The sequence below is a fragment of the Tachyglossus aculeatus genome, chromosome 11, assembly GCF_015852505.1.
Source record: "Tachyglossus aculeatus isolate mTacAcu1 chromosome 11, mTacAcu1.pri, whole genome shotgun sequence".
NCBI lineage: Eukaryota > Metazoa > Chordata > Mammalia > Monotremata > Tachyglossidae > Tachyglossus > Tachyglossus aculeatus.
The window spans coordinates 25755706-25768258 of record NC_052076.1 but is presented as its reverse complement, the minus strand read 5'-3'; the positions used below and the strand labels follow the sequence as shown (position 1 = coordinate 25768258).

Below are 12553 nucleotides of genomic sequence, written 5' to 3'. Positions count from 1 at the left end.
CCCATCTCCCCTGCGGCCTTCAGCCCCCTCCCCATCTCTCCCAAGCCCTCACCCCACTCCCATCTTCCCAGCAGCCTCCAGCCCCCTCCCCATCTCTCTCCTGCAGCCTCCAGCCTCTTCCCTATCTCCCCTGCAGCCTCCAGCCCCCTCCCCATCTCTCTCCTGCAGCCTCCAGCCTCTTCCCTATCTCCCCTGCAGTCTCCAGCCCCCTCCCCATCTCTCCTGCAGCCTCCAGCCCCCTCCCCATCTCCCCTGCGGCCTTCAGCCCCCTCCCCATCTCTCCCAAGCCCTCACCCCACTCCCATCTTCCCAGCAGTCTCCAGCCCCCTCCCCATCTCTCTCCTGCAGCCTCCAGCCTCTTCCCTGTCTCCCCTGCAGCCTCCAGCCCCCTCTCCATCTTCCCAGAAGCCTCCAGCCTCCTCCCCAGCTCTCCCAGGCCTCAACCCCCTCCCACGTCCCCCGCAGCCTCCAGCCCCTTCCTCATCTCTCCCAAGCCCTCACCAACTTCCCATCTCCCCAGCAACCTCCAGCCCCCTCCCCATCTCTCCCAGCCCTCACCCGCCTCCCCCCTCCCCCCAGCCTCCAGCCCCCTCCCCACCTCTCCCAAGCCCTCACCACCTTCCCATCTCCCCTGCAGCCTCTACCCCCTTCCCCATTTCTCCTAAACCCTCATCCCCTTCCAGTTCCTGGGGCCTCCTCCCTGAATCCCCAGAGACCATTCCCATTTCCCCAGAACTGTGGCCCCGGAGCCTCTCCCACCGGTAGGCCCTTTTTTTCCCTTCCTCTGGTAATTTTTCTGTCCCCAAACCAGCCCTACAGGCCAGCACCAGCTCTGAAATTCCAGGCCTGTCCATGGCGACCAGGTCACTGGTCCCCTCCCCCATCCCACAACACCTTGGGTGCTGCCCCTTTCGACCCCTCCTTCCCTGCTCCCTTGGCCGGGTCTCCCTCTGCTCCAATGCCCAATACCAGTGGAAGCTTCCAATCTGCTCTGGTATTGATTCCTCTGCTCCCTGCCCCTCTGCTTTGGCATTCCCCACCTGGACTCCTCGCCTCCAACCCCTTCCCCCTTCTAGACTGTGAGCCCACTGTTGGGTAGGGACCGTCTCTCTATGTTGCCAACTTGTACTTCCCAAGCACTTAGTCCAGTGCTCTGCACACAGTAAGCGTTCAATAAATACGATCGAATGAATGAATGAACCCCTGCTCTCTCCCCTTTCCCCCAGGATGATTACCCGCCACCTGTGCTCTTTCCATTATGCCTCTTCTCCCACCAACCCACAAGTCATGCTCCTCTCCCCACTGCTAGAGCTCCTGGCCTGGCCCCCTCATAATAATAATAATTATAATAATAATAATAATAATAATAATAATAATAATAATAATAATAATAATAATAATAGTATTAAGCACAGCATGGCTCAGTGGAAAGATCACAGACTTGGGAGCCAGGGGTCATGGGTTCTAATCCTGGTTCTGCCACTTGTCAGCTGTGTGATTTGGGGCAAATCACTTAACTTCTCTGGGCCTCAGTGACCTCATCTGTAAAATGAGGATAAAGACTGTGAGCCCCACATGGGACACCCTGATCACCTTGTATCCCCCCAGCGCTTAGAACAGCGCTTTGCACATAGTAAGTGCTTAACAAATGCCATTATTTATTATGTGCAAAGCACTGTTCTAAGCGCTGGCGGGGGGGATACAAGAAGATCAGGTTGTCCCACGTGGGGCTCACAGTCTTAATCCCCATTTTACAGATATGTAACTGAGGCCCAGAGAAGTGAACTGACTTGCCCAAAGTCACACAGCTGACAATGGGAGGATCCGGGATTAGAACCCATGACCTCTGACTCCAAAGCCCGGGCTCTTTCCACTGAGCCAGTCCCTTGTCCCTCCCCCTTGCCACCTGCCCAGATATCTGCCTCCCTGAGACTGGCATCCTCTAGCATCAGTTCATGGGGAACATCTTTTCCCAACCCAATTTGCTTATATCCAGAGAAGAGAAGCAGAGAAGCAGCGTGGCTCAGTGGCTTTGGAGTCAGAGGTCCTGGGTTCAAATCCCGACTGCCAACTGTCAGCTGTGTGACTTTGGGTAAGTCACTTCACTTCTCTGTGCCTTAGTTACCTCATCTACAAAATGGGGATTAAGCCTGTGAGCCCCATGTGGGACAACCTGATCACCTTGTATCCCCTCCAGTGCTTAGAACAGTGCTTTGCACATATTCATTCATTCAATTGTATTTATTGAGCGCTTACTGTGTGCAGAGCACTGTGCTAAGCGCTTGGGAAGTACAAGTCAGCAACAGATAGAGACGGTCCCTACCCAACAACGGGCTCACAGTCTAGAAGGGGGAGACAGACAACACATAGTAAGTGCTTAACGAATACCATTATTATTATTCATTCATTCATTCAATTGTATTTATTTAGCGCTTACTGTGTGCAGAGCACTGTACTAAGCGCTTGGGAAGTCCAAGTTGGCAACATATAGAGACGGTCCCTACCCAACAGTGGGCTCACAGTCTAGAAGGGGGAGACAGACAACACATAGTAAGTGCTTAACAAATACCATTATTATTATTCATTCATCCATTCATTCACAGTCTTGATCCCCATTTTCCAGATGAGGCCACTGAAGCCCAGAGAAGCGAAGTGACTTGCTCAAAGTCACGAAGGCAGGATTGGAACCCACGACTTCTGATTCCCAGGCCCGGGCCCTTTCCACTGAGCCACGCTGCTTTGTACTTTCGTTCCTCATTTTGGCTAGAACGCAGTAACGGAAGGGGGACCAGCCCGACAAAGTACGTTGGTGTGCGCATAGCACATCACCAGGTTGGAAGGATCCATGGTGTGGGTGCGTGGGTGTCGGGCAAGGCTTGCTCGACTACCGCGCGGAGTCTTATTTATCGTGGGGTAACTTCTGCCAGAACCCAGCCCCAACGTTAACCCCAGCTTGAGTCTGGGAGGACAATAGCTCTTTGCCTTCGCTCCCCTCTCCGAACCTTCCCTGGCCTGGACCCCGTGGGTTTAAGGGTGGCAACAGGAACATGGAATTTGGTTTAGGCTGGTAAACGACACTGAACACGAGAAGCAGCGTGGCTCCGTGGAAAGAGGCCGGGCTTTGGAGTCAGAGGTCATGGGTTCAGATCCCGGCTCCGCCGACAGTCAGCTGTGTGACTTTGGGCAAGTCAATTCACTTCTCTGGCCCTCGGTTACCTCATCTGAAAAATGGGGATTATGACTGTGAGCCCCCCGTGGGACAACCTGATCACCTTGTAACCTCCCCAGCGCTCAGAACAGTGCTTTGCACATAGTAAGCGCTTAACAAATACCATCATTATTATTATTATTATTCATTCATTCATTCAATCGTATTGAGTGCTTACTGTGTGCAGAGCACTGTACTAAGCGCTTGGGAAGTCCAAGTTGGCAACATATAGAGACGGTCCCTACCCAACAGCGGGCTCACAGTCTAGAAGGGGGAGACAGACAACACGTAGTAAGTGCTTAACAAATACCATTATTATGATTATTATATCCACCCCAGGAATTAGTACAGTGTCTGGTACAGTAGGTGCTTAACCATAATTAACCATACCATAATCATCATTATTATTATTACCTGTATGACCTTGGTCAGCCTCTGGTAACTCCACCTTCCGCCCTCCTCCCTGCTCAAATACCCTCCTTGCCCCCACTCACTCCCCTAAGCAAGGCAGCCTCCTTCCCACTCCCACCACCTCATCCCTCCTCCCGTCTGGAATTCCCTCCCCCTTGTCACATCTCTCTGTTCCTTGAAAGAGTGGCTGAAAATCCACCTCCTCCAGATTGCCCACCGCCCCCAACCTCCTGGCTTCCCCGGGCACATGGGGTATCTTGCCCTCATCGGGCTGGAGCTGGTTTGAAGACATTTGTGGTTTTCACCCTGACAGTTGAGGGACTCCGACCTCTCTCTCGGGGTTTCGGACGGGCCCGATTCCCCAGTCTCAGGGCTCGACCACCTCGGGGGGTGAGGAGGTGAGGGTGGTGGGGTGGAAAAGGAGCTGGGGGGAGAGAGAGGGAAGAGGAGGGAGGCGGCTACCTCGGTAGGCATCCCGATATTCCACTTGAAGGAGGTCGTCTGTGAGTTTCTGGGAGGGGACGATCCACAGCAGGTTGGTGGGTTTGTAGCTGGAGATGATTTTGGCCAGCGGAGCCCGGGCCAGGAGACCTGAGTGGGGAGAGATACTAAGCTCCCAAGCGCTTAGTACAGTGCTCTGCACACAGTAAGTGCTCAATAAATACGATTGATTGATTGAGAGAGGAAGTGGGGCCTGAGTGGGGAGAGAGGAAGTGGGGTTGGCGGGAGGGAGAGGTGGAGCAAGTGGGGTTTAGAGGAATCATCATCATCATCAATCGTATTTACTGAGCGCTTACTGTGTGCAGAGCACTGTACTAAGCGCTTGGGACGTACAAGTTGGCAACATAAAGAGACGGTCCCCACCCAACAGTGGGCTCACAGTCTAAAAAGTGGGCTCACAGTCTAAAATCAAGACTGTGATTCCTCTAGACTGTGATTCCTAGATTCCTTCTAGACTGTGAGCCCGTTGGTGGGTAGGGACCGTCTCTGGATGTTGCCAATTTGTACTTCCCAAGCTCTTAGTCCAGTGCTCTGCACACAGTAAGCGCTCAATAAATACGATTGAATGAATCAAGGGAGTGGGGTGGGGCTGGGGATGAGGGGATGAAGCAGCCTGGCCTAGTGGCTAGAGACCGGTCCTGGGAGTCAGAAGGACCTGGGTTCTAATCCCCGCCCCCCCACTTGTCTGTTGTGTGACCTTGGGTGAGTTATTTCACTTCTCTGGGCCGCAGTTTCCTCATCTGTAAATTGGGGACTAAGACTGTGAGCCCAGTGGAGGACAGGGACTGTGTCCAACCTGATTAGCTTGGATCTACCCCAGTGCATGACACATAGTAAGTGCTCAATAAATACGACTGACGGACTGACTGATTTGGGCCAGGAGAGAGGGGTGGAGAAAGTGGAGAGGGAAGACTGAGCCCTACCGGTGAAGTAGTAGCCACCCGGGGCACCTGCCAGGAGCTCTCCGGCCTGAAAGGGAAATGATAATAATAATAATGGCATTTATTAAGTGATTACTATGTGCCAAGCACTGTTCTAAGTGCTGGGGAGGTTGTAAGGTGATCAGGTTGTCCCATGGGGGGCTCACAGTTTTAATCCCCATTTTACAGATGAGGGAACCGAGGCCCAGAGAAGTGAAGTGACTTGCCCAAAGTCACACAGCTGACAAGTGGTGGAGCTGGGATTTGAACCCATGACCTCTGACTCCAAAGCCCGGGCTCTTTCCCCTGAGCCACGAGGCTGAGCCTATGGTATGTTGCCAACTTGTACTTCCCAAGCGCTTAGTTACAGTGCTCTGCACACAGTAAGCGCTCAATAAATACGATTGAATGAATGAACGGGGCACTCACTCTCTACATCCCCCAGCCCTAGGTACCCCCATCCATCCCCAGGCACTGCCATCCAGCCTCAGTTACCCCATCCATCCCCAGGCACCCCCATTCAGCCTCAGGTACCCCGTCCATCCCCAGGCACCCCCATCCAGCCTCAGGTACCCCATCCATCCCCAGGCACCCCCATCCCGACCCCAACACTCACCTGGGTGATGGCCAAACTGAACCCCACTTGACAGTAGCGCCGGTCATTCATATAGTTTGAGATCTGGGAGCAGGGCCAAGCGGTGAGTGGGGGACAGGGCTGGGGTTGGGGGGACATGGAGATGGGGGAAGTGGGCAGGGGGCAGTGACTTATCCAAGGCCACGGGCCAAGGTTAAATTGGAGGAAGAGTTGGATCACATCAGGGGAGGGGAGACCATCTCCTGGGGGCAGGACCATATCAGGGATGGGGGGCAGCGAAGGACTTGGACTTCCCAAGCGCCTAGTCCAGTGCTCTGCACACAGGGAGCGCTCAATACATACGAGTGAATGAAGGAGAGGTGGAGGCTCACGTTGACATAATGGTAGTTCATGAACTTGTTCCGGCAGGGCGAGAAGTGGGCCCAGGAGCCGTTGGCACCTTGGGTCACGGAGCAGTCGCCCACGGGGGTCTCCCCGGCCTCCCGGTCCCCGTCCTGGGCATTCCAGTGCTGCAGCGGGGCGCAGGCCTGCGGGAGGCCCGACGGGGGTCACCTCACCCTCCTGCCCCCCTGCCCCCCGCTGCCCCCCAGCCTCGCCCCGTTGCCCACCACGACGGTGCCCTTCCAGCTGGCGACGGACGAACCGAACCCCTGCCGGCTCTTGAAGGTCCTCAGGGTGACGGAGCCCATGTGGCCGATCTGGTCCTCTGCCAGGGGGAGGAAGGGATGGTCTGAGCACCCCCTCTGCCCTCCCCGCCTTCTAATAATAATAATAGAATAGAATAATAGAATAATAATAATAATTCTAGGCTGTGAGCCCACTGTTGCATAGGGACTGTCTCTATATGTTGCCAACTTGTACTTCCCAAGCGCTTAGTACAGTGCTCTGCACACAGTTAGCGCTCAATAAATATGATTGATTGATTGATTGATTAGGGACCATCTCTATATGTTGCCAACTTGGATTTCCCAAGCGCTTAGTCCAGTGCTCTGCACACAGTAAGCGCTCAATAAATATGATTGAATGAATGAATAATAATGATGGCCTTTGTTAAGCACTTACTATGTGCAAAGCACTGTTCTAAGCGCTGGGGAGGAATACAAGGTGATCAGGTTGTCCCACGTGGGGCTCACAGTCTTAATCCCCATTTTACAGATGAGGTAACTGAGGCTAGAGAAGTTAAGTGATTTGCCCAAGGTCACACAGCAGATCTGAGGCACTTCTTAATAATCATAAAGATAATAATCATGATAATGATGGCATTTGCTAAGTGCTTACTATGTGCCAAGTCCCTCCCTCCCCTCCTTCTTAATAATAATAATAATAATAATAATAATAATAATAATGGCATTTGCTAAGCGCTAAGTGCCAAGTCCCTCCCTCCCCTCCTTCTTAATAATAATAATAATAGTCATCATCATCATAATGATGGCATTTGTTAAGTGCTTACTATGTGCCAAGCCCCTCCCTCCCCTCCTTCTTAATAATAATAATGATAATAATAATAATGGCATTTGCTAAGCGACAAGTGCCAAGTCCCTCCCTCCCCTCCTTCTTAATAATAATAATCATCATCATAATGATGGCATTTGTTAAGCACTTACTATGTGCCAAGCCCCTCCCTCCCCGCCTTCTTAATAATAATAATAATAATAATGATGATGGCATTTGCTAAGCGCTTACTATGTGCCAAGCCCCTCCCTCCCCTCCTTCTTAATAATAATCATAATCATAATGATGACATTTGCTAAGCGCTTACTATGTGCCAAGCACCGTTCTAAGCGCTGGAGGAGATACAAGGTAATTAGGTTGTCCCATGCGGGGCTCACAGTCTTAATCCCCATTTGACAGATAAGGGAACTGAGGCACAGAGAAGTTAATAATAATTTTGGTATTTGTTAAGCGCTATGTGCCAAGCACTGTTCTAAGCGCTGGGGGAGATAGAAGGTCATCAGGTTGTCCCACGGGGGGCTCACAGTCTTAATCCCCATTTGACAGATGAGGGAAGTGAGGCACAGAGAAGTTACTACTAATAATAATTATACTGGTATTTGTTAAGCACTTACTATGTGCCAAGCACTGTTCTAAGCACTGGGGTAGATTTAAGGTAATCAGGCTGTCCCACGTGGGGCTCACAGTCTTCATCCCCATTTGCCAGATGAGGGAATTGAGGGCTCAGAGAAGTTAAGTGACTTGTCCAGGGTCACACAGCAGACATGTGGTGGAGTCGGGATTCGAACCCACGACCTCTGACTCCCAAGCCCGGGCTCTTTCCACTGAGCCACGCTGCTTCTCCCTCTGGGCCAGGCCGGGGTATGTGGCAGCCACCGCTCCCCGGGCTGTCTGATGGTATTGACCCCCGTCTACTTAATAATGATGGCGTTTCTTAAGCAGTTACTATGTGCAGAGCACTGTTCTAAGCGCTGGGGAGGATACAAGGTCATCAGTTGTCCCACGGGGGGCTCACAGTCTTAATCCCCATTTTTAATGACATTTATTATTAAGTGCTTACTATGTGCAAAGCACTGTTCTAAGCGCTAGGGAGGTTACAAGGTGATCAGGTTGTCCCACATGGGGCTCACAGTCTTCATCCCCATTTTACAGATGAGGTAACTGAGGCCCAGAGAAGTTAAGTGACTTGCCCGAGGTCACCCAGCGGACATGTGGCAGAGTCGGGATTTGAACCCATGACCTCTGGCTCCCTAGCCCGTGCTCTTTCCACAGAGCCACACCGCTTCTCTATTTTCCAGACGAGGTCACCGAGGCACGGAGAAGGCTGCACCCATTTACAAATTAGGGCAGCATTTTGGGAAAATTCTTCTGCTCCTGAATTCTAAGCTGCTTTCTTAACACGAGACTTGAGGCTTATTGGGTAGAACACGGGCTTGGCAGTCAGAAGGACCTGGGTTCTAATCCTGACTCCACCACTTCTCTGTTGCTTCTTCCTCTCCCCCTCTCCATCCCCCCGTCTTACCTCCTTCCCTTCCCCACAGCACCTGTATATATGTTTGTACATATTTATTACTCTATTTATTTATTTATTTTACTTGTACATATCTATTCTATTTATTTTATTTTGTTAATATGTTTGGTTTTGTTCTCTGTCTCCCCCTTCTAGACTGTGAGCCCACTGTTGGGTAGGGACTGTCTCTGTATGTTGCCAACTTGGACTTCCCAAGCGCTTAGTCCAGTGCTCTGCGCACAATAAGCGCTCAATAAATATGATTGATTGATTATTGATTGAAGTGACTTGCCCACAGTCACCCAGCTGACAACTGGAGGAGGCGGGATTTGAACCCATGCCCTCTGACTCGCAAGCCCGGGCTCTTTCCACTGAGCCACGCTGCTTCTTCTGGCCTGTGAGCCCGTTGTTGGGTAGGGACCGTCTCTCTGTGTTGCCGACTTGGACTTCCCCAGCGCTTAGTCCAGTGCTCTGCACACAGTAAGCGCTCAATAAATACGATGGAATGAACGAATGCCCCCCGCCCGCCCCCCGTGCCCGCCCGGCTCCTGGCGACTCACCGAAATCCGCCTTGATGGGGCTGCAGAGGGCCCCGCCGGGTGCCCAGGGGCACAGGTAGACGCCTCCCGTCTCCTCGTCCCGGCGCCCCACGTCCCGGGGGGCGCCCACCAGCAGGCCCAGGCTGCGGGCACACAGGGGGGGCTCACGCCATCAAGCCGTCGGAATCACCCCCGTTTCCTCGCTCACTCCCCCTCACCCCCACCCAGAGACCCCCCGTCCCCTCCCCCAGCAGTCCCCCAGAGCCAGGCCGCCCCCTCCCCACCCAGCCACCAGACCCCCCATCCCTTACCCCAACACTCCCCCAGAGACCCCCACATCCCCTCCGCCAACACTCCGCCCGAGACCCCCATCCAAAGACCCCCCGTCCCCTCCCTCCCACTCCCCCAGAGCCAGGCCGCCCCCTCCCCACCCAGCCACCAGACCCCCCATCCCTTACCCCAACTTTCCCCCAGAGACCCCCACCCAGAGACCCCCCATCCCTTACCCCAGCACTCCCCCAGAGACCCCACCCAGAGACACCCATTCCCTCCCTCCCACTCCCCCAGACAGGCCGCCCCTCCCCACCCAGTTGCCAGACCCCCCCATCCCCTACCCCACCAGAGACCCCTCACCAAGAGACACCCCCGTCCCCTCCCCCAACCCTCCCCCAGAAACAGGCCGCCCCCTCCCCACCCAGTTGCCAGACCCCCCCCATCCCCTCCCCCAACACTCCCCCAGAGCCAGGCCGCCCCCTTCCCACTCAGCCACCGGACCCCCCATCCCTTACCCCAACACTCCCCCCGAGACCCCCACCCAGAGACCCCCCATCTCCTCCCCCAACACTGTCCCAGAGACAGCCCGCCCCCTCCCCACCTAGCCACCGGAACCCCCATCCCCTCCCCCAACACTCCCCCAGAGCCAGGCCGCCCCCTCCCCACCCAGCCATCAGACCCCCCCATCCCTTACCCCAAAACTCCCCCAGAGACCCAGAGACACCTCGTCCCCTCCCTCCGACTCCCCCAGAGCCAGGCCGCCTCCTCCCCACCCAGCCATCAGACCCCCATCCCTTACCCCAACACTCCCCCAGAGCCCCCCACCCAGAGACCCCCTGTCCCCTCCCTGCCACTCCCCCAGAGCCAGGCCGCCCCCTCCCCACCCAGCCATCAGCCCCCCACATCCCTTACCCCAACACTCCCCCAGAAACCCCCACCCAGAGACCCCCGTCCCCTCCCCCAACACTCTCCCAGAGCCAGGCCGCCCCCTCCCCACCCAGCCACCAGACCCCCCACCCTCTCCCCCAACACTCCCCCAGAGACCCTCACCCAAAGACCCCCCGTCCCCTCCCTCCCACTCCCCCAGAGCCAGACCGCCCCCTCCCCACTCAGTTGCCAGGCCCCTCTCATCCCTTAGCCCAACCCTCCCCCAGAGACCCCCACCCAAAGACTCCCCCATCCCCTCTCCCAGAGCCAGGCCGCCCCCTCCCTACCCAGCCACCAGCCCCCCACATCCCTTACCCCAACATTCCCCCAGAGACCTCCCCCCCAGAGACCCCCCCCATCTCCTCCCCCAACACTCTCCCAGAGACAGGCCACCCCCCTCCCCACCCAGCCACCGGACCCCCCCATCCCTTACCCCAACACTCCCCCAGAGACCCTCACCCAAAGACACCCAGTCCCCTCCCTCCCACTACCCCAGAGACAGGCCGCCCCCCTCCCCAATCAATCAATCAATCGTATTTATTGAGCGCTTACTATGTGCAGAGCACTGAACTAAGCGCTTAGTACAGTTGCCAGACCTCCCATCCCTTACCCCACCAGAGACCCCCATCCAAAGACCCCCCCCCCCCGTCCCCTCCCTCCCACTCCCCCAGAGCCAGGCCACCCAGCCACCAGTCCCCCCATCCCTTACCCCAACACTCCCCCAGAGACCCCCACCCAGAGACCCCCCCGTCCCCTGCCCTCTCCCAGACAAGGCCGGTCCCCTGGAGCCCCGGGTGCCCATCCTGGGGTGCCCATCCCGGGTGCCCATCCTGGGGTGCCCATCCCGGGTGCCCTCGATGCCCTCCTGACCCCATGTGTTGGTCGTGGTGGAAATCGAGCGCGAAGCCGAAGTGGCTGTTAGTGGGTCCGGCGTAGAGCGCGGGCTTCGTGGCCTCCAGGTTCATGGTCCGGGCTGGGGGCAGCAGCGCCAGGAGCCCCCACAAGACGGGCACGGATGCCCACAGGGCGGGCAGCGGGCACCGAGGTGCGGCCACCATGGTCCAGCCTCCGGGCTCTCCTGTGGGCCCAGCCCGAGGGAGGCAGCTCCCACAGCCCCCTCCCCTCCTCCCCCGGGACCCCCAGGAAGGAAGTGACTTGGCTCCCAAAGCCTCAGGGCAACCGCAGAGTTGTGGCAGGGTGAAGGGTGGGCATGTGGGCATTTCCTCCCTTCAAGGCCCTTTCCTCCCTTCAAGGCCCTTTCCTCCCTTCAAGGCCCTACTGAGAGCTCACCTCCTCCAGGAGAGCTTCCCAGACTGAGCCCCCTCCTTCCTCTCCCCCTCCTCATCCACCCCACCTTACCTCCTTCCCCTCCCCACAGCACATGTACGAATTTTTTACTCTTTTATTTGTGCACATTTATTCTATTATTTTGTTAATAGGTTTTGTTACGTTCTCTGTCTCCCCTTACTAGAACGTGAGCTCACTGCTGGGTAGGGACCGTCTCTACATGTTGCCAACTGGGACTTCCCAAGCGCTTAGTCATGGTCCGAGAAGCAGCGTGGCTCAATGGAAAGCGCACGGGCTTGGGCGTCAGAGGTTATGAGTTCAAATCCCAGCTCCACCATCAGCTGGGTGACTTTGGGCAAGTCACTTCACTTCTCTGGGCCTCAGTTCCCTCATCTGTAAAATGGGGATGAAGACTGTGAGCCCCCCGTGGGACAACCTGATCACCTTGTCTCCTCCCCAGCGCTTAGAACAGTGCTTTGCACATAGTAAGCGCTTAATAAATGTCATTATTATTATTATTATTAGTCTAGTGCTCTGCACACAGGAAGCGCTCAATAAATACGATCGAATGAATGAATGTGGGTAGGCCCCCGTTTTCTCCTCCGCCCCCCCGGGCCCACTGTGCACAGGGCAGATAAGGGCCCAGTGGGCAGCATATCGGGCTAGCCCCTTCCTTCCCTTTGGACGCCCTCACCTCGACATCCCGCTGCAGAGCAGAGCCCTAGGCGCCCTGGGAGACGCGGTGTGCCAACCGAAGTTGCCCTGTGCCCGGCGTGCCACTTGTCAGACATGCAGTGTGCTTAGGGGACAATGTCCTGAACGGGGGTGCCACATCTAAACATTGTGTTGCCTGGGACCCACACCTGGGGAGGGCCGGGGGGTTGGATGGTCAGTCCCTAGGCCCGAGGGTGGGCATCCAGCCCCCCGTTG

At 55.7% G+C, this 12553-nt stretch overlaps 1 protein-coding gene across 1 annotated transcript in view; it reads right to left on the bottom strand.

Annotated features, from left to right (window-relative positions):
• Positions 1 to 11394, bottom strand: part of ITGA2B (integrin subunit alpha 2b) — a 55985-nt gene extending 44591 nt beyond the window's left edge. Inside the window, exons 1-7 of the mRNA XM_038753932.1 lie at positions 11207 to 11394; positions 9158 to 9279; positions 6244 to 6341; positions 6007 to 6162; positions 5657 to 5719; positions 5044 to 5089; positions 4082 to 4210 (exon numbers count right to left, since the gene is read on the bottom strand). Of these exons, the coding sequence (XP_038609860.1) occupies positions 4082 to 4210; positions 5044 to 5089; positions 5657 to 5719; positions 6007 to 6162; positions 6244 to 6341; positions 9158 to 9279; positions 11207 to 11394 (802 nt within the window). The remainder of the gene's footprint in view (positions 1 to 4081; positions 4211 to 5043; positions 5090 to 5656; positions 5720 to 6006; positions 6163 to 6243; positions 6342 to 9157; positions 9280 to 11206) is intronic.
• Positions 11395 to 12553: the final 1159 nt, after the last annotated feature.